General features: G+C 41.0%; 1 protein-coding gene across 2 annotated transcripts; it reads left to right on the forward strand.

The window, feature by feature from the left end:
- Positions 1 to 648: 648 nt before the first annotated feature.
- NEMP1 (nuclear envelope integral membrane protein 1) lies at positions 649 to 21,702 on the forward strand. Of its 2 annotated transcripts, none has more exons than XM_024123081.3 (9): positions 649 to 873; positions 8,861 to 8,985; positions 10,429 to 10,648; positions 12,014 to 12,086; positions 13,484 to 13,577; positions 14,048 to 14,162; positions 15,095 to 15,320; positions 16,125 to 16,298; positions 17,030 to 21,702. In XM_024123081.3, the coding sequence occupies exons 1-9, from the start codon at positions 747 to 749 to the stop codon at positions 17,211 to 17,213; spliced, it is 1,338 nt and encodes a 445-aa protein (XP_023978849.1). In that variant the 5' UTR covers positions 649 to 746; the 3' UTR covers positions 17,214 to 21,702. The 2 variants fall into 2 exon arrangements, with proteins under 2 accessions (XP_023978849.1, XP_028347023.1); XM_028491222.2 differs by lacking the exon at positions 649 to 873 and adding an exon at positions 5,152 to 5,817.
- Positions 21,703 to 21,924: the final 222 nt, after the last annotated feature.

The following is a 21,924-nucleotide window of genomic DNA, read 5'->3' on the forward strand; positions in this document are numbered from 1 at the left end:
CAACAAACCCAAGATAAAGTATTCTTTTTCTTAATTTACATATGAGAAAAATAATTTTCTGAGAGATAATATTAACTTGTTCAAAGTCACATAATCAGTAAAAGGTGAGGGGCAAGTACTGAACTTAAACTAGTAACAATTGCTTGTTTTCTTCCTATTCCATCATGTTAAACGTTCTAAGCACAGGCTAGAAGAAACGATGACCACATTTTTAAACGTTAATGTTTATTCCTTATAAAACTGTCAACACAATTTTTTACTTCCCTTCTAAATCATTTAGGATTTTGGAGGACACAATGTCTTAAGTTTCCCACAATGACAAGATCGTGGTGAAAAGGAAAGAAAGGAAACAGAGAGAACCTGAGCCAATTTCGATGGAAATATCAAGATTGGTCAAAAAGGGCTCGCCCATTTTAATTTTCTATTGGTTAAGCTTACCATCAATCGCGCCAGTTGTAAATAAACTGAAGACGGAAGCATGTTGTTAAGGGGTGGGATCTTCCTGTCGCCATTGCTAATATGAGAACCAGTTTTCTAATAGGCTGAAAGCTGCTTCTTTCCGCCCTGGCGCATCAGTTGCTACGAGGCGGGACTATAGGGTCCATTAAAGGACTGAATGCTCGAAGCCTCGCCCGTCCGATTGGTTGGTAGGGGGCGGGTCTTGTAGCGGATAGGCTGCTGGCCCTGCCAGTTCCGGGTTAGTTGCCGGGGAGAGGCACGTGAGCAGGAGGCGGCGTGAGGAGACCATGGCGGGAGGAATGAAAGTGGCGGTGTTATCTGCAGTTGGTGCCGGGCCCTGGAGCTGGGGGGCCGGGGACGGCGGTGCAGTGCGACTGCTCCTGGTCCTCTCCGGCTGCTTGGTCTGCGGCTCAGGTACCGCCCGGCAGCAGCAGCCGAGGGGGCGGGTGCCGAGGGGTTATATTTAGAAAAGTGGGGAGTGTCCCCAGGGCGTGGGCCGTTATTCTGACGGGCGCGGGCGTGGTGCGAAGGAAGAAGCTTCATCCTTGGCGAATGGGCGCCGGCACTGAGAGACCCGGGCCCTGGGGTGGCCTGCGGGAGCTACCCAGAGTGGGGAGGAGCTTGAAGCCCTTTTGGCGGAGACGGGGAGGCCTGCACTGGGTGAGAAGCGGTCCTGGGGGCTGCGTCCTGCTGCATGGGCCTCCTCGATTTTTTTTTTTTTTTTTTTTTGTTAAAAGGAAGGTGACCCGAGGACCGAATGGACAGGCAGAGCTGCCACTGGGAAGGGAGCATCCCGTTCATTCAGAAAATTAGCAACACCTGAGCGTATGCTGTCATGACTCGGCATGGGTGGCTGAACAGATAATTATAGTAAACGGAAATGCAGTGATCTCTTTAAGTATCTTATGCCCTTGTAAGATCCTGGCTCCAACTGGCCCTATAGAGCCGACCTGGAGCCGTTAAATTCCCGTTTCCAAAAACGCTAGTCAGCATCGAGTAGTTTTCTTTTGGAAATTTATTCATTCCTCAAGCAAACTTTCTTGATTCCTGCTACTGCATAATTGGCTCTGGACTGGGATGAAATTGTTTTCCTTTTCCGCTCTAATTCAGAAAACCTAGAGTGTGTTTGTAAAAAACCTTCTTCTACCCTTGTTAAATGCACAACAGAAAGATAAGTGATGTTTCCAAGCTTCCACTGGAGGGAGTAGAGACTCATGGGGTTAAGGAGAATCGTATCTTGTAAACACATATGCGCTCTCACCTCTTGTTGTTTGCTGCCTATCTCTTGCTGTCACTTATGATTATCCTTAGCTGCAGCTTTAAGGTTATCTCAGGATCCATAGAACTAGTTTCAAACTGCAGCGTCCTTCTGAAACGGTTTTTATAGGGAGAGGGGAGTAGGTAACCAAGAAGGTACTTTTCCAGGGGCAGGGCCCAGAGTAACATTTGAAGGGCTACATATGATCTGAATGAACTTTGACCAGATGTTTAACCTTAGAGGCTGTGTACTGTGGAAATGAAAGAATATTTATATCAAAATGCTCCTACGTAGTCCGTGCTCAATCAGCAGGCTCAGAGTTTCTTTAATAAGGAGAGGAATGGGGACTTTTTGGCTTGGAGAAGGGTAAACTTGGGATACGTGTTCTTTGTGGCCTAATAGATCATGTAGGTGGCAGCTACAAAGAGACAATCATGTAATAGAGTAGAACTTTCTAAAAGTGAGAGCTACCTAAAGAGAGAATGGAGTACTTCAAAAGGCAGGGAGTTCTTTTAGACCGTTTGGCAAGTACAATTAAGTATAAGGAAGTAGAAAAATCACTCACTGTTTATTCCATTCAGAGGCAGTCCGTTAAAGCACACTTTCTTCTGGTCTGTTTCCACGTGTTTTTTTTTTTTTTTTTTTAATGATTCAGCCTTTATTTATTTATTTATTTATTTATTTATTTGCGGTACGCGGGCCTCACGCCGTTGTGGCCTCTTCCGTTGCGGAGCACAGGCTCCGGACGCGCAGGCTCCGCGGCCATGGCTCACGGGCCCAGCCGCTCCGCGGCACGTGGGATCCTCCCGGACCCGGGCACGAACCCGCGTCCCCTGCATCGGCAGTCGGACTCTCAACCACTGCGCCACCAGGGAAGCCCTCCACGTGTTTTTAATTAAAATTTTTTTTTTGAATTGATAATATATTCATAAACCTGTCAGCACTTCAGTTCTCTTCCCTGGAGGCCACCAGTTGCTGCCAGAGATAGTTTTCTCATTTGGTTTTGTAGCATAAACATTTTCCTATGTCATTTAAAATTCTTCATAAATGTTATTTTTACTTTCATCCTGTGGACAGACTTTTTTTTTTTTTTAGGATAGATTCTCAGAAATGGATTTATTCAATCAAAAGCTAAAATATATTTAAGACCCTTGAAACATCTTGCTAAAATATTTATCTGAAAAGGTGTGCCAGTTTATACGATTATCAGCTATATTTGCTTTTGCCCCATACCCTTGCCAGCATTGGATATTCCAGACAGAAACAGCTTTGCTAATTTGATAGATTGAAAGTGACATCTTAATTTACTTTGCATTTCTTGCGTTATTTGTGAGGAAGCATCTTTCAAATGTTCATTAGTTATTTAATTTTCTGTTTAGAGTTTACATTTCTTGGAGAGTGTGTCCTTTGCTCTTGGCCTGTTTATTGGGATTTTTGTGTACTTTTAAAATTAGTTGATGAACTTTTTAACATAGTAAGGATGTATATTTTTATAATCTGTTTACTATTTATTACAGAACTTTAATTTGTTTGCCCCCTTTATCTTTTTTTTATTTTTTTTTTTTTTTTGTGGTACGCGGGCCTCTCACTGTTGTGGCCTCTCCCGTTGCGGAGCACAGGCTCCGGACGCACAGGCTCAGCGGCCATGGCTCACGGGCCCAGCCGCTCCGCGGCATGTGGGATCTTCCCGGACCGGGGCACGAATCCGTGTCCCCTGCATCGGCAGGCGGACTCCCAACCACTGCGCCACCAGGGAAGCCCCCCCCTTTATCTTTTTAAATAGAAGATTTATATTTTTTATGTGATCACTTGATTTTATTCTTTAGATTTATTTCCATTGCTTTTGTACTTGAAGAGTCCTCCAAAATTAAATTTTTATATATGTATATTTTGTGGTACAATTTAATTATTTTTCGTTTTACTATTTTTTAAAAATATTTATTTGTTTATTTGGTTGTGCCGCGTCTTAATTGCGGCATGCATGTGGGATCTAGTTCCCTGACCGGGGATCAAACCCAGGCCCCCTGCATTGGGAGCACAGAGTCTTATCCAGTGCGCCATCATGGAAGTCCCTCGTTTTACTTTTTAATCAACAGTTAATGTTAGTATTTGGTGTGAGGTGAGTAGATAGATAGATTTTATTTTCCAAATAACCAGTCAGTTGTACCAGCATCACATTGAATAATCCTTTGCTAAGCCCACTAATTTAAGATGCTAGTGTTTTTTTGTTTTTGTTTTTTTTTTTTGCGGCACGCGGGCCTCTCACTGTTGTGGCCTCTCCCGTTGCGGGGCACAGGCTCCGGACGCGCAGGCTCAGCGGCCATGGCTCACGGGCCTAGCCGCTCTGCGGCATGTGGGATCTTCCCGGACCGGGGCACGAACCCGTGTCCCCTGCATCGGCAGGCGGACTCTCAACCACTGCGCCACGAGGGAAGCCCTAAGATGCTAGTTTTTAAGGAGCATTTTAAGATGCTTTTAAGTATGAACTGGATTACCTCTTGACAGAAATGAATAGAGGCTATTTAAGAATTAGAGGTGGTTTTTCATAAATTTTTAGGGTCTTTTCTGGTCCTCACATACTATGAATCATTTTCATTACCTTCTACCAGTAGATGTTAAATGATCAGTGTTGTTGATTGATGAATATAGTAAATACGAAGTTACTAACTTTTAAGTAGCTGGTTTATGGGTAAATACAGTAAGCAAGTTGTGATTCACTAAATTCCAAGGAGGCGTTTTCCAAGAAGAACTAGATCTTTGGGCTCAGAAGGCATTTTTTAAATGTTTAATTCATTCTGCTTTTTAACTTGCTGGCTAACTCACTTTGGGGAGGGGAAGGAAAGTGTTGTGTATGTCCTTTTGCTATGGGAAGCACAAGATTGTAACATGAGCATTTTGACAGCTTGTATATGTTTAAGGTAATTGGTTTAGTTCTATGTTTTTCTAATAATTTAAGCTATAGCTGGAATGGTGATTGTTTCCACAGATTATCCCCTTAGGCTGATTTGGTGTTATTTTCCCTCTCAGTGAATTTCCAAAGATGTGGCTGGCCAAGGTGCTGATTTCTGTAGGTGGTTGCTGTTAGAGAGGTTTGTTTGTTTATTTACAGTGCTTTCCTTTGAATGGTGTGGAACTTGGGAAAAGGAAGAACTAGGTTTAAGAAAATGTTGCTTGTTAAATTATTTATTTATTTGTCCGTGGGATCTTAGTTCCCTGACCAGGGATAGAACCTGTGCCCCCTACAGTGGAAGCATGGGAGTCCTAACCACTGGACCACCAGGGAATTACCCCCAAAATGTTGCTTTTTATAAAAGTTTTATTTCTTTAGGAAGATGACATTGAAGAATTTTAAAATTGGTTTAAAAATACTGATGTCTTTTCTTGGCAGTTTTTCAAATCTCCTGTGCTATTGACATATTATTTGTATCTTACTACCCTGTTGAAAATAATAATGGGCTTAAAGAGATGTTGTGTTATATTACTTGGTGCTGTGGGAGAGAAGGAGTTAATAAAGTGTGACTCTTGGGTTTTTTAAAATTTATTTGTAAATACAGTAGTTTTAAGCTTCACATAATCTTACTCTCTTACATTCTCCAGAAGAAAATAAACTCTTGATCCATATTTGTGAGTGGGTGTTCTTTCAGTATATTTGGGCTTGCTAGTGAAACAAATGTCAATAGGATTTTGAAAATGTTTCATTTTATGAAAAATAGGCTTGGAGGAAATCAAATTACTATTGAATTAAACTCTAGTGAGAGATTGACAGATGAGGTTCAGGACATACTACTCCAAAATATGGCACCTTGGCATATTGAATATTTTAAGCTGAGGGAGTTTGAGAAAACAGCAAAGCTGAGAAGTCACTCTGACCTCCCGCACTTTGCCCTCCTTCCTTGAAATAGGCCATAAAATCATCATGTGAGAGGTGTCCTCCCTATACCTGGAGGAAAGAAGCATCCTTATCTTCGAAGACAAAGGGGCATGAAGAAGAATCCTAATAAACAGGCCTTGCTCAGTTTCCCCCACTTTACTACCCTTACCTCATACTCAACCTGTCGTTCCTCTGCGAATGTTCACCTTTCGTCAAACCTAGCATAAAAGTACGTGGGTCTGTTTCTTTGGGTCTTTATTTCCTTAGAGGCTTTCATGTCACATAAAAGATATGAAATAAATTTGTATGCTTTTCTTCTGTTAATATGTCTTTGTCAGTGTAATTTTTGGACCCAGCCAGGGACCCAAGAGGGTCAAGGAAAACTTTTCCTCCCCTACAATATCAAGACTGAATTTTAAAATATTGAGATATAATTCACATACCATAAAATCCACCCTTTCATTGGTTTTCAGTATACAGTTGATCCTTGAACAACACGGATTTGAATTGCATGGGTCCACTTATACGTGGATTTTTATTTTCAATAAATACATACTATAGTACTACCTGATCTTTGGTTGGTTGAATCCACAGATGCGGAACTGTGGATCCAGAGGGCTGACTAAAGTTATACGCTGATTTTTGACTGAGCAGAGAGGTGGCATCCCTAACCATGGTTGTTCATGGGGCAGCTGTATTCACAGTATTGTGCAACCATCACCACTGACTAATTACAGAATTTTTAAAAATAGATTTTATTTATTTATTTATTTATTGGCTGCGTTGGGTCTTCCGTTGCTGTGCGCGGGCTTTCTCTAGTTGCTGCAAGTGGGGGCTACTCTTCGTTGCGGTGCGAGGGCTTATTGTGGAGGCTTCTCATTGCGGAGCATGGGCTCTAGGCGCGCAGGCTTCAGTAGTTGTGGCACACGGGCTTCAGTAGTTGTGGCGCACGGGCTTAGTTGCTCCACAGCATGTGGGATCTTCCAGGACCAGGGCTCGAACCCGTGTCCCCTGCATTGGCAGGTGGATTCTTAACTACAGCACCAGAGATCCCCAGAATATTTTTATTACTCCAGAATGAGGCCCCATACCCCTTAAAGTTCTCTCCCCATTCCCTTCTCCTCCTAGCCCCTGACAACCACTGATCTACTTTCTGCAGATTTGCTTATTCTGTATATTTATATAAGTGGAATCATCTAATATGTGGACTTTTTCTTGACTGGCTTTCATTCAACATAATGTTTTTAAGGTTCATGTTGTAGTATGTATCAGTACTTCTTTTTATGGCTGAATAATATTCCATTGTATGAATAATACCACATTTTGCTTATCCATTGATCAGCTGATGGGCATTTGGGGTGTTTCCACTTTTTGGTTATTATGGATATTGCTGCAGTGAACATTTGTGTACAGGTTTCGGTGTGAACATGTTTTCACTTCTCTTGGGTGTATACATAGGAGTGGAATTGCTATGTCATAAAATAATTGTGTTTTAGTTTTTGAGGAACTGCCAAGCTGTTTTCCAGAGAGACTGTACCATTTTACATTCTCACCAGCAATGTATGAGGGTTCCAGTTTCTGCACATCCTTGCCAACACGTGGTTATTGTCCTCTTTTTGATTATAGCCATCCTAATGAATGTGAAGTGGTATTTCATTGTGGTTTTGACTTGCATTTCCATAATGGCTAATGATGTTGAACCTCTTTTCATTGTGCTTATTGGCCATTTGTATATCTTAGTTGGAGAAATGTCTATTCAAATCCTTTATGCATTCTAAAAATTGGGTTATTTCTCTTTTTATTGTTGTAGTAGTTCTTTATATATTCCGGATATTAGACCCTTATCAGATATATGATTTGCAAATATTTCCTCCCACTTTGTCGATCGTCTTTTCACTTTCTTGATAGTGGCCACTGAAACACAAAAGTTTAAAATTTTTGAAACCATTGTCTAATCCAAGGTCACAAAGGTTTACACACCCGTTTTCTTCCTCTAAGAGTTTTGTAGTTTTCGTTCTTAACATTTAGGTTAAGACCTAATTTAACTTCAAAATTAGTCTGAGCTTCACTCTAAAACCATTTTGAACTGATGGGTGTCATTGCCTTTTTTGTGTGTGTAACTTTGTCTTTCTAAGGTTTGTTTGAGGTTTTTGTGTTTTGGGGTGTTTTGTTTATTTAAATCTACCCACCTTTATACTAAGAACCAAAGAGTTAACTAAATTTCCCCTTAGAGTAGCACTAAATGAGTTGGTAAGTACAGTGTAGAGCAAGGAAGAAGATATTGAAATGTTTTGTGGTAAAGAAGGTAGCATGTGCAAACTTGGGTGGGAAGATATGATAATGGTCACTTGTAAACCTTAAATTAGCTGAAATTGAATATAAATTCCTGAGGGGAGATCTGTTTTGGTAAAATCAGAGGGACTGTATATGTTCATTGGCTGCTCTTAAAACTTGAATGAAACAAAACAGCTGGAAAAAAGCAACTTTGCAGTCTTTTAGTATCTGCTTAAAGTACTCTAAATACAACAAATGTTGCTAATTCTGTTCATCCTACTCAGGATATGGATAGAGAAGGTCACCAGATGGGGTTACTTTAGCTATGCCTTTATAAGAGAAACAGGACCTGGGTGTGAATCTCTTTTAAGCTATTTACTAGCTGTGTGACTTTGGACAAATTACTTAATCTTTCCTAAACATCAGTTTCCTCATTTGTAAAATGGGAGTTATGAGAGTGCCTACCTCACAGCATTGTTGGGAGGGTTAAATGAGACAGACAACATACTGTCTTTTTTTTTTTTTTTTTTTTTCGTGGTATGCGGGCCTCACACTGTTGTGGCCTCTCCCGTTGCGGAGCACAGGCTCCGGACGCGCAGGCTCAGCGGCCATGGCTCACGGGCCCAGCCGCTCCGCGGCATGTGGGATCCTCCCAGACCGGGGCGCGAACCCGGTTCCCCTGCCCCGGCAGGCGGACGCGCAACCACTGCGCCACCAGGGAAGCCCCATACTGTCTTAATAAACACATAATAGTGGCTTTTATTATTACTTATCCTGGATTAGTGACTGTTTGTAATATTTAAATAATTACATTTGACAGAAATAAGACTGCCTTATTTCTTCTCTCATCTCAGTTTTCTTCTTTGTGTCTTAGTCGCTGATATTTTTAACCCCAGCTTTAAGAAAGTGGTCAGTTTAATTCTTTTTATGAAATGAGTTATAGTTATTAGCTTGTTCTGTTATTATACTTAATTGTTATTTTCTTTCTTTGCATAAAGCCGGAATTGATTTAAACGTGGTCATGCTTCAGGAATCCAAAGTTTATTATATGAATACCAGTCAACAATCCTGTTATAAAAATGTGCTTATCCCAAAGTGGCATGATATATGGACACAGATACAGGTAATGATTTGGAGGCTCCTGGCAGGGGCAGTTTCTGTGAATATCTGTCTGTCTGTGATTAGTGAGTACATTGACACTTTCTTCCCTTCTAACATGCAGTTAAAAAATATATATATATGTATATATATGTATAAAATTAACAACCTTGATAAGTTTATGATTTTTCTTAATCTCATCAGTGTTTTCATCGGTAAAGCATTTATGCCTATTTTGTGTTCCTCTCTGTTTCATTTTTTTTTTTTTGTGGTATGCGGGCCTCCCTCTGCTGCGGCCTCTCCCGTTGTGGAGTACAAGCTCCGGACGCGCAGGCTCAGCGGCCATGGCTCACGGGCCCAGCCGCTCCGCGGCATGCGGGATCCTCCCAGACCGGGGCGCGAACCCGGTTCCCCTGCATCGGCAGGCGGACGCGCAACCACTGCGCCACCAGGGAAGCCCATCTCTCTGTTTCTTTAAGTGGCCTGAGATAAACTTCCTTCCTCCTTTTCCCCAAGAGACTACTTCCTTCTTCCTTTTCCCCAAGAGACTACTTCCTTCTCTTCCCCTCACGCTTTTTACACTCAAAGACACACACACACACACACACACACACACACACACACACACACACACATACACCTCTCTTTCTTTTTAAAGGTCTTATGCCTTCTTTGGGCTGAAAACTGTTGCGTGCCTATCAGGATGTAAACTGTCACCTTGCTGCTTCTATTCTGTTTTGATTCTACACAAGGTGTTGCATAAATGCCCTGAGCTGAAGTTTCCCCTTGATAGAATGACTTTGGTCTCATTTATTTCATAACACTGTTGAGCCAGAGTGTCTGGCTGTAATGATTGAACAAAATGAGTCCTTTGGAAATGTTTCTGCTGCTATAAGCATAGTTACTGATAAGGGATTTGTTCACATCAAAAACATAAGGGTGGGCTCGTGGGTTTTTAAAAAAAATTCTCTTTTTTCATTGTCTAATATAAAGATCATATTCCATCTGGAGCACATTATAACCAACATTTACCCATAATCAGTGATTTGTGACAAAGGGTTGAACTTTTTAGCTTGTCATTATGGGAAACATTTTTGGTGCTGTTTATGCCTGGCAGTTTTCTTAATATTCTAGACCCTTGCTTTGTATGATCTCTCATAAATAGCTGTATTGATAACTCTTTCAGCTTGGAAGTCTTTTTTTCCCCCCTATGTTCTGGCCTAATACTAGATTCAGATCATGTTAACAATAAAACATTCTAACAGCTGCCTCTCTGTACCATGTGCAGTGTTATTTGCCCAGTTATCTTTTAGCTGCTGTATCTCTGTATTTCTCATAAGCCTGTGGAAAGCTGGTGCCATTATTGATTTAGTTATTTACTCTAAAGGTGTTTTTTTCTTCTAAAATTATATTTGTGAAAATTTTAAATTCCTGCTTATTTCTCATCCTGATTTTACTTGTGTTACAGATTCGGGTAAATAGTTCCAAACTGGTCCGAGTCACCCAGGTGGAGAATGAGGAGAAACTGAAGGAGCTAGAGCAGTTTAGTATCTGGAACTTTTTTTCCTCCTTTTTAAAAGAGAAATTGAATGACACCTATGTTAACGTGGGTCTATACAGCACAAAAACCTGCCTCAAAGTTGAGATTATAGAGGAAGACACCAAGTACAGTGTCATTGTGACCCGGAGTAAGTCTTACCTCTGTTTTTCTGATGGATTCTATGGTGAGAAGGGACTGAGCTTTGGAGGGTATAATTAGTGAGAAAAGTCTGCCCAAGACAGCTCCATTTTGGTTCTGATTATAACCTGAATATACCACTGCTCCAAACAGTTAGAGAGCCTCCACCCCTCATAAAACCCTTTAGGCCTAGATTTGAGACTTTACCATAAGTCATTCTGAGTACTTCCTTACCTGGAATTGTGAAGACTTGCATTCCTAATACTTCCAATGGCTCTGAGCTGATATGCCTAGTATTCTTCAGAGTAAGATAGATGTATTCTGGTCTTCTGGGCACTTACAGACAAAGATAGATGTCTTGAAATGTACAGGTCTACATTTGAAGACATGAATGGTTAACAATAAAACTGAAGAAGGTAGAACTGAATACCTCACAAGCAAAAGAATATATGTGGAACCATAAATAAATATGAAGATCACTGCAGTTTCAGGCTTATTCAGTCTAATTGGGAGTTTTCCCTTCTCTGAATGTGTCTGAGAAAGTTTCACAGAAGAGGTGGATCATTATCCTGTTGGATTCTCTGTGACTTTTGGTCTCTCCTTGGTAACTACTGTCTTAGGAGAGTAATATAAGTAGTAGAAATGTTCCTGAGTTTTGCTACGAAATACGTTGTGCCCTTCTAACTGTCCTAGGGTTCCACAGTTCTTTGGTTGAACAGGATCAGCCTGTTTTTTGGTGTTCCTTTTGCATTTACTGATCCCTCTCACTCCTGTTCTGTTTGTGGACTTCCCCTAGACTCAGGGCTCTTGAATGTGAAAGCTGTGGGAGTGTCTGGTATGCCAGTAAGGGGTCAGTGCTTGGGCCCCCTGGTCCTGGGCGAGATGTGTTTGAGTGTAGGCTTTTCCAACACAGTGCTTGTGTAGTGAAGAGAAGTAGGTGGTGGTGTTGGTCAAGCAGAGACCAACAGTTAGAGAACAGCAGAGGGCCCTGACCCCAAGTTCTGGGCTAATCTGAATCCGAGCGTGTGTGACTTAAGGCCTGAAAACCAGAGTGGTGGAGACCCCTTGTGGGCTACTGCATGAAGTGCTGATGGCACTATGGCTCCATCCAAAGCAAAGCTTAGCTTCTTTTAGCCTTACCTTAGTAGCCAAAATAAAAATAAACTCTTGAGGGAAGTACAGGTTAGACAGAGACCTAATTGTACTTTCTCTTTGGAAGGGTGCCCAGGCTTTGTGTGGAATTTAAAATGCTGTTTAGGTGGGCTGTTTGCATATATTTTATTAGCTGACCAATGATGCCAACATTGTCTTTTATTCTATAATGCCTTAAATTGTTTTGTTCCCCTATTAAGCAGAAGTCTTTTATTTATTTCAGGATTTGACCCCAAACTCTTCCTCATTTTTCTCCTTGGACTTATTCTATTTTTTTGTGGTGACTTGCTGAGCAGGTACGTTCCAAGGCTAGAGGGCAGAATGAGGAGGCTCAGACCTGCCCTGCTTGACTTTGTTTTAAAATTCATTTTTGGCTGCGTTGGGTCTTCGTTGCTGCGCACGGGCTTTCTCTAGTTGCGGCGAGTGGGGGCTACTCTTTGTTGCGGTGCACGGGCTTCTCACTGTGGTGGCTTCTTTTGTTGCGGAGCACGGGCTCTAGGCGTGTGGGCTTCAGTAGTTGTGGCACATGGGCTCAGTAGTCGTGGCTCGCGGGCTCTAGAGCACAGGCTCAGTAGTTGTGGCGCACGGGCTTAGTTGCTCCGTGGCATGTGGGATCTTCCCGGACCAGGGCTCAAACCCGTGTCGCCTGCATTGGCAGGTGGATTCTTAACCACTGCGCCACCAGGGAAGTCCAACCCTGCTTGACCTTTATCATAAAGACTTGAAGTGCTGCCATTCCCTTTTCTAGGACCTTTATGGATGGCTAGGCCATTGCCTGCTTAGATAATTTAAAAAAATAATATGTGTTATAATTATTATTTTTTCTTGTATTAATAAGATTGGTAATAATGAAATTCCCCCATTAGGTTACCCATCATATATGGGATTTAGCCAATACAGCACCACCCTTTCCACCATTAGAAATGTTTAGTCCTCATTTTTACAGGGCTGTGTGTTTGAGTTTCATGCTGTTCAGAAGTAAAGAAACAAATATCAACCACTTACTCATTTCCTGCCTTTAGGAACCTACTAGCTAGATGAAACAGACATGTACAAATATAAAGAAAACATATAGATAACAAACATTGAACAAAGGTAGAATTAACATTAACTTTGAACACAAGGAGAATATATTTGTGGAATAGTGAATGAAAGCTTACCAATTAAGTTCAGCTGGAGCAAGGTTGGTGGAAGTTGTTCCTTATTTTGGGGATCCTGAGAGAAACTCAAAGGGAGGGAGGGATATCTGTCTGGTAGAAAGAACCTAGAAGAGGAATAGGAGCTCTCTGTTCTATGCCCTGTGTTTGGTTTATCCTTCTGGGTAATCAGTTCAATTCTAGTTTCCAGTGTCTACTGGGGCTTTTCCTTCTCCCTAGAGAAGCTGTGCAGTTCCCAGAAGAAAGATTCTCATTAGAAATTGCGTGGGGAGAGGTACTGGGGATGAGAGCGGGAGACTGAGCAGAGGTTTATTACTGGGATATATTTGAGGGGCCCTTATTGATACTAATCTTCATAATCTGGCAGCAACTACATTGTACTAGTCTCTTCAGTTTTCTCATCTCAAGTGTTGGGCAAATACCTGCTCTCACCTTGTACCTTTTTTCTGTCTTTTGGCTGGGTTAGTTGTCTAGTTTGAACAGTGCCATGTATGAAGAATACACACGTAGTCATGAAATGAATTTTCTCTCTGCAGAAGTCAAATCTTCTACTATTCCGCTGGGATGAGTGTGGGAATTGTGGCCTCTTTACTAATCATCATTTTTATGCTGTCCAAGCTTATGCCCAAGGTAAGGAGCAGAATCCTCACATGCAGTTAGGATGAGCTTGGATAGTTGAAGGATTGTTTTTTGGATAATCTTACAGCACTGAAAATTTGCATTGATGGCTGGTAAGTAAATGTCCTACTCTTTCCTTGATTCAGAAAGGTACTTTCCATGATGAAACTTGGAGCCTGATTACATACAATCTCTCCCTTTTTATTTGAAATCCTGTATACGGTGGGGGGGGGATTAAAGTCTTCTTCCTGTTTGTTAATTACATAGATTATATAGCCAGGCTTTTATTATTTAGCATCTCATTTTCCCAGTTTTCTTTGCAGACTGTACCATTTAAAATATAAAGGACATCTTTTTAAGAGATGTGTTTTGTGCATTTTTAGTAGGTTGAATTTTTTTCTTTTAATTACAGTTCTATTTTGTTTCTTTTATGTATGGAAAGTCCATTGTAACTTTTTGCTTTCACTTCTACTCTTTCTTAGAAAAGTCCCATTTACATCATCTTGGTAGGAGGCTGGTCCTTTTCTCTGTACCTCATTCAGCTAGTTTTTAAAAATTTACAAGAGATCTGGAGATGTTACTGGCAGTATCTTTTAAGTAAGTGTTGTTGGTTTTGCTTTACTTTTTATATGTTTATAGGCTGTTTCAGTTAATTTGATCGTGAAAAGATGTTACTTACTTACTGCTTACAGGAGTTTAATAGTCTATGCCATTTTGTTAACTTGTAAGAATCATAGTTCTTTACTTATTTCTAACTCCTCTATACAGTTGTCACCTTCTCTTAAATTAAAATGATGCTGCTAGGGAGAAGACATTAATTTGTTGGTGTTTATAAGTTCATCTCTCTTTACACAATAGGCATCTTTCTGAAAAGCCGTAAATTGACTTTATGAATATAATCTTATTTTAAATACACTTGAGGACCTTAAGAAGTAAAGGACTCTACAGTGAACCTTATCTATAAAGCGAGAATCTTTTGGTTATAAAGATAGTAACTTTTTTTTTTTTTTTTTTTGCGGTATGCGGGCCTCTCACTGTTGTGGCCTCTCCCGTTGCGGAGCACAGGCTCCGGACGCTCAGGCTCAGCGGCCATGGCTCACGGGCCCAGCCGCTCCGCGGCATGTGGGATCTTCCCGGACCAGGGCACGAACCCGTGTCCCTGAATCAGCAGGCGGACTCTCAACCACTGCGCCACCAGGGAAGCCCATAACTCTTAATCTATCCTTTGAGAGCAGATTAATCAGGATTTTCATATATTAGGTTTTTTTAAACAGACTATTTTAGAGTTGTTCAACATATAGGTTTAATTCTCCATTTGAGAATTAAATAAATTCGGGATAGTAGAAAGGATAGAAGGTTAAAGAGATTAATATATATGAATAATGAAAAAAGTTTGACTAATTGAGTAAAGATCTTACCTATTTCCCTGGTTCATTAGGCGCTACATAGTGAATTTACTGCTGCTCCCCACACATTATTTTTACCAACTGTAGATTAAAAAGAATGTCTTCTGATAACTCTTCTCATAGGCTATGTCCTTGCAGTTGGATTCATGAGTTTTGCAGTCTGTTACAAGTATGGGCCCTTGGAGAATGAACGAAGTATCAACCTGCTGACTTGGACCTTGCAGCTGATGGGCTTATGTTTCATGTATTCCGGTATCCAGATACCACACATTGCCCTTGCCATTATCATCACTGCACTGTGTACTAAGAGCCTGGAGTACCCTATTCACTGGCTATACATCACCTACAGGTGACTGAAAGGCAGTGTAACTTTGTACAGAAACATGCAATGTGGGATGCAGTTGCAGCAAAAGGAGACAGAGGTGTTGACCTGGGAGCCTCTTTGTTAATGCAAATTTATGGTATTATGCTTCACTTTTATTTCCTTCAAGTCTTTCTTTTTAGATTCTCTGTAGGCATTTTTATAGAATTTATAAATTCTGGTTATTTTATATATAAAATAAAAACATCTAGTAAAGTGTCATGTGTTCTTGTTACCACTAGGTGGTGCAAAGTATATCACTTTTATACCGCATGCCTCAGGTCACCTGGTTTCAGATTATTTCACACTGGCTCTCAGATTGCTCTGGGAGTCCTATTCTTAGTTTAAGATGTAATTCAAAGCATGTTGTCACTTTGTATGGTGACTATGGAATGGTCATAGGTTCTGAGGTTATCAATGTTCTTCCTATTACAGATAGTCAAAGTAATGCCTTCAGTTCGGGGGGACCCACGTTAATGAACCACAGTCTTATGCCATCATTTCTTGTGGTTTTTCCATTTATTGGGAAATAAATATTTTGTCTGTCACTTATTGGAAAATAAGTGAATTTGTTCACATTAATGAATAATATTGACTACTCTGACTTGTCACTCATAGTCTAACATGTCAAGGGTACATTACAACTAAAGATGTCTGTAGAAGAAAGGTGGGAGCAGTGACTTGTAATGCTCAGGCTCTCTGCTGTATGCTTGACCCGCTGAAGGGAGTTAGACGTAAGGGTGGGTGTAGCTTACTGATTAATCATTCATGATGTTATTTTGGTGAGCACAGAAAGATGTGTAATGCAACAGAAAAGACTGTCCCCCCTCGTCTTCTGACAGAAGAAGAATATCGGATACAAGGAGAGGTAGAGACCCGAAAGGCTTTAGAGAAGCTTAGAGAATACTGCAACAGTCCAGACTGCTCGGCTTGGAAGACTGTTTCTCGAATCCAGTCTCCAAAAAGGTAAATAAACTCTTTGCCAGAAGTGCCAGGTGTCTGTCAGGGTAATTGTGACCTTCAGTTTTAACAGAGATTATGCTTCTATAATCATTTTGTATTTGTGGCTTTGTTTTCCTTGTACATCTAGGAGTAGTCAAGAGAAAGGTACTCATATCATATGTTAAGCAGTAGCCTGTTTTCTGATTCCTCAAAGAACTATTTACTCTAGCTTTGATTTTAGCATTGAGGTGAGAAGACTTTAGTACCGTATTAAGTTTCCCCTCTGATAGTTTTGCACTGCTCTCTTGAATGCTTTTTTTAATATTTTTTTTTTAGGAGGGGGGATCCTTTTTATTTGGAAACATGTGAAGCTTCAATTTGGAATCCTGATGGCATAAAGTTTATAGGGCCATAAACACAAATAAATGTGTAATGCCCCTTAATCTTATCAGGATTACGGATGACTAAAGGAACTTTAGCACTTCCATAACTAAAAAGGGTAGATAAACTTCCATAACTAAAAGTGCTTATTAAGCAGAATGGGGTTGCAGGAGATGTTGGCCTATGATCCCAGCTTTCCTTTTCTTCTTATTTCTTGCTTTAGTCTACTTACCTGCCAGAGTAAGGATAAGGGTGTTGGCTAGACTCAATATAATTTGAGCTGAGAGCATATCAAGGGTTTCAGTTTGTTCTTATTTTGAAAGAAAACAGGACAGAAGGCAGGTTCCTAATGAGTATTATCTTCTGTTTTTCAGATTTGCTGACTTTGTGGAAGGATCTTTCCACCTCACACCAAATGAGGTTTCTGTCCATGAGCAGGAGTATGGGTTAGAGAGCATTATTGCCCAGGATGAACTCTATGAAGAAACATCCTCTGAGGAGGAGGACTCAGATTCTCGGTACCCCCCCGTCACACAACAGAACAGCTTCTTGACTTAGGTGGTCGTCAGTTATTTTTATGTGGATTGGCTTGGTACCTCAATGGTCCAGGTTGCATGTGTTGCACAATTGCTTCTCAAATCTTGGAAGTAGGGTGAGATAGTGCTGAAATTCTCCCGCTGAAATTAGAGGCCTGAGTAGACCTCCCTCTGGAAATGGTCTTGGTGGTCTCTGGGGTCCCGAGGAAGCAGAGTGGTTAAAGTAGTGACTGCTTCCCAAAACGTCCCATTGGTTAAGTTCTCGGCCCACCTTTATATTTCCTAAGAAACTGGATTGCCACAGCTAGCATGGCATTCCAGCTCCTCTTTGGAAGTTGATTCAGTCGTGGCATTTCAAACTCAGAAGTGATAACTGTTACATGTGAAGTAATGCTTTCAGACTATAGGCTGCATCTTTTCAGAGACAAATCTGAGCCTCTTTTACTTCTGCTTTTATTTCAGTGACTTTAGCATAATTCTTGTTTTAACTGTTTTAAGAGGAAAATAGATTATTATTTGTCTGTCTTGTTTTTTAAGTGAATACATTTTAAAAAAATGTGACAAACTCGTTCCAGAGCCAACAAGTGCTCCAGAGTGACAAGCCCCATAGGCCCCTACATATTTATTAATATGGATTATCCATTAAAGCCCAAGGAGTGTTGTGCTGAGCTTTGGATTAGTTCTCACACCTATGATATTCTAAGTCCTGCCTGCAGGCCTTTCTGTAGATGAGGTCTGTTGGGGTTTTTATTATATTTAACTTTCAATTCTATTTTAAAAATAGGTTTGCATTCTTCCCTTCTAAGTCCTCGTTGCCCCCTTTGCCCTTTCAGGAAGGGTCTAGTCCCTCACCTCTGAAGTATGTACATTTCAGTTTGTTTCATTTCTTATATTCTTTTCCCTTTGGTTTATAATAGCATTGTTTCTGCTGGTTAAGAGAAGTGATCTTATTTAGGGAATTTAAATGCTTTTTAAGGTTCTCCATTTTTCCTGTCAGTGGGTCACATATCTTTGAATTGCTGTGGGATCAAGAAACAATCTCCTTTTCCTTTCCCTTCCTTTGTCTACCCATTCTACCTATTCTTTTCAGCCTTTCCGTACCACCTGTATCCCTCCCCACCGGAAGTCTGGCTAATTCGTGAGCCTGAAACTATCTATGAAGGTTCTTGATACAATATACACGTTGTAGCTATGTGGCTGCTGCAGTTTGCATTGTCAGGAGATAGACCTCCAGATAATCCTTATGCCTCTGGGTGCTTGTTCAGCCATCAGGAGCAGATGCACTTTTCTGTGAACTTATTGTACTTATTTACAATTCCATTTCTTTTTTTTCTTTTTTTTTTTTGTTTTTTGCGGTACGCGGGCCTCTCACTGCTGTGGCCTCTCCCGCTGAGGAGCACAGGCTCTGGACGCACAGGCCCAGCGGCCATGGCTCACGGGCCCAGCCGCTCCGCGGCATGTGGGATCTTCTTCCTGGACCAGGGCACGAACCCATGTCCTCCGCATCGGCAGGCGGACCCCCAACCACTGCACCACCAGGGGAGCCCTACAGTTCCATTTCTGACCAGAGGTTCATGCTGCCTTTTATTACAGTGGCATTGTTTTCACTTTCTTTTGCCATTGGAAAGTACCCTTATATACAAGCAGTGCCATTTATGAGGGAGCAAATTCCCAAGTCTCTGTCATTCGCTTGGTTCTGTCTTTGTGATCTTCACCCTCGTACCTTGGAAAAAGCTATAATTACTTTATTCAGGAAGATAGACACTTATGGCAGGAGCACAGCATTGGACTGACTGGCTTACCATGATAATGGAGAAGGCAGATGATTTTTTAAAAAGCTGTAATGACTCTTTCAGACCAGCCATTAACAGATAATGTTGAAAGGTTCTGGACTCCATTACAGACTTCCAAAATGTCAGTTCTGAGGTTCCCCTCCAGGTGGCCAGTTGATTATTTTCTGCCAGTGTTTCCCACAGCTTTAAATTGTCCTAAAGTGACAACTACCTACCTCAGTTGGCAGCAAATAGACATATAGCAGAAAGTGAAAAATAAGCAGTATTTGGACAGATGCCATGGGTTAAAGTTGCTTTATATTAGGAAACCTTTCTATCTTTGTGAATTATGTACATGGTAACATTTTATCTCTCTACAAAGAACTGTTAAAACCTCTGAAATTTACTTTTTTTTGCCTCATTAATAGAAATCGAGACTTAGCATATTTGAACCTAAGCTGATTTGAAAAAATAATTCGGCTGTACAAATGGTCTCAGGATTCCCTGGAGACTTTGGTGCCTTCCCCATATAACTGCTTAGGGACATGGCTGCTTGCCTCCAGTGTGACTTTTCCTGACTCATGTCTTTATTTCAGCAAGAAAGCATTGCAAAGTAGAGAAAGGTTCTTGTCTTTTTCTGTTTAGTAAACTCCTTGTGATATACAGTTTCCATCTCAAGATGAGTTTTTCTCACTGTGTTTGAATTTGGGATGATTAGAATCAAACTCGGTTTATTACTCCCTGTCTGGTAGTTGGAGAATTGAGCTGTAGGCAGTGGCAATGACAATGGGTCCTGCAGCATGAGAGCTGCTCTCAGACAGTGAAGGACCGTGCCTCTGGTGTGCTGTGTGTCCTTGCCCTGTCTTCCTGTGTGGCTCTGCCCCAGATGCTTCAGAGCCTCTGTGCGCCTAGAGATTGCTTGACTCCGTAAACCTTCTTTAGGAGCTGTTCTTGTCTCCCTTTTGGCCACTTAGTCTGCTGGCTCAGTCACTACTTGAAGCCCCCACTTAATTTTCAGTTACAGCTCTTGCAGTTTCAGCATAGTCTCGTCTCAGACCGATCTCATCAAGAAGGATTGAAGGGATAACTGTGGAGTGAGCTGGACATTGGAGCTACGTCTGCTGCCATGTCAGCATCTTGCTCGGCAAATATCAAGCTGTAAATTGGCCCTAGGGCTCAGGGTCCCATCAGCATCAGAAATCTATTGCCCCTAATGGGTCCGACGAAGTTGTGTAGAGCATGACTCCCATTAATGGGAATACAAGAGCCAACTGGCCTAAAACATTTCCCCTTCACTTTCCCACTCAGATTACTTTCAGAAGACCCATGGAGCCAATGACTGATAATAAGGAAAATTTAGCAACTTTGATATCTTCTAATAAGAAATTCCTATCAGCCACTTCATCCCACCAAAACTAGTTTATTTCTCCCCTCAAATTCATGACCTTTATGTTAGTTACGGGATTTTGCTGATGATAGACTTTTGAGTCCCAGTGTTCCATTTTGTGCTAGTACATCCCATTTTAGGGCCTAGCCCTGTCTTCATTGACTGTGTTCCCTTCAACCCAATCCCCACTTTACATATACAATAGAGAGTTGATGAATGAAAGGACCCAAATAGGCCAGATAGTTCCCCCAGGCCCTGATATCCATAAAAGGCTTGGGAATGGATTATGCAATTGCCCTCAATCTTTTTGTTGTTCCAGAAAAAACGATGGGCTCAGATGGATGCCTACGTAAAAATGGTTCCTAGCTATGTACTCATAACTTTTCTCTGAATTGAGCAGTGAAAGTTGAAGTAGGAGAAAAGGAAATTAAATGTTCTTCTAGTATTCCTTTGGACTCAGGTCTGACATAAGAGATAATAACCTATATTGAAATGCCAAGAATTTTATCTGAACCAAGGAGAGGACAGTTTGACAGATTTATTATGCCTTCATGTTACATAGGCACTGAAACCAAGTAATAAACATAAAATAGCCATTGCACAAGGCAGATGCACCTAAAACCTTTTGTTTATGTTTTGATATAGCAGAAATTGATTTTTAGGGAAACCTATGCAATTGTGGTGTTTCAGGGGTATCTCTTGGTAACTTAGCTTACGGATTCAGTTGCTATTGAGTTGGATTCTAGACAGTTATTACCTTGAAAAGGGAGTTTGGTGCTTTATATGATGGGAGCCAGAGCCTGCTGGGAATAAACAAAGCAGATTCACACCAGTGTCAACACACAGCTTTAGTGGGGAAGGGGATGGCACACAGTATCCCCAAATTTGGGGCTTTTGTCTCCCATACCCCCCGCCCATGTGTCTCATTTTCCTTTTCACACTCTTGACAATAACTTGAAAATGGTGAAACTACCTTCTCTGAAATTTTCTACAGCATGGGCAACATTCTTTTCTTATTAACATAATAGATAGCTCATAATGTGAGTGTTAGAACTGTTACAGCCTGCAGCTGCCTCCCTTTATCGTTTCTAGAATTGATGGTGAAATAGGGAGTTACTGGGTAAGTTTTAGCCTGTGGGTAATGCCTTAGTGTTATTTTAAAAGATTTGTCATTTATATTTAAAATAAGTTCATGAATGTTTGAAAGCAACAAAAGGATCAGGGATGACTCTTTGCCATGGGTCTCATTTTCACTCTTTCCTGTAAGAAAAAACGATGTCTTATTATATATTTTTTAATTTTTATAGTACAAGTTTGTAAGTAATCCCAATTTTAATAAAGTTTTATAGACTATATAGTGGTTTCTCTTAATGAACATGTACTTTTTAAAAAAAATTTATTTAATTTATTTATTTTTGGCTGTGTTGGGTCTTCGTTGCTGCGTGCAGGCTTTCTCTAGTTGCGGTGAGCAGGGGCTACTCTTCATTGCGGTGTGCGGTCTTCTCATTACGGAGGCTTCTCTTGTTGTGGAGCACGGGCTGTAGGCGCACGGGCTTCGGTAGTTGTGGCTCGCG

Source organism: Physeter macrocephalus, chromosome 6 (genome assembly GCF_002837175.3).
Source record: "Physeter macrocephalus isolate SW-GA chromosome 6, ASM283717v5, whole genome shotgun sequence".
Lineage (NCBI taxonomy): Eukaryota > Metazoa > Chordata > Mammalia > Artiodactyla > Physeteridae > Physeter > Physeter macrocephalus.

Excerpts from the sequence above, each read along its gene's own strand:
- NEMP1 (XM_024123081.3), top strand. The coding sequence starts at position 747 with ATGGCGGGAGGAATGAAAGTGGCGGTGTTATCTGCAGTTGGTGCCGGG. Across the intron at positions 874-8,860 it reads CTGCTTGGTCTGCGGCTCAG|CCGGAATTGATTTAAACGTG; the intron begins GTACCGCCCGGC and ends CTTTGCATAAAG. Across the intron at positions 16,299-17,029 it reads CGAATCCAGTCTCCAAAAAG|ATTTGCTGACTTTGTGGAAG; the intron begins GTAAATAAACTC and ends TCTGTTTTTCAG.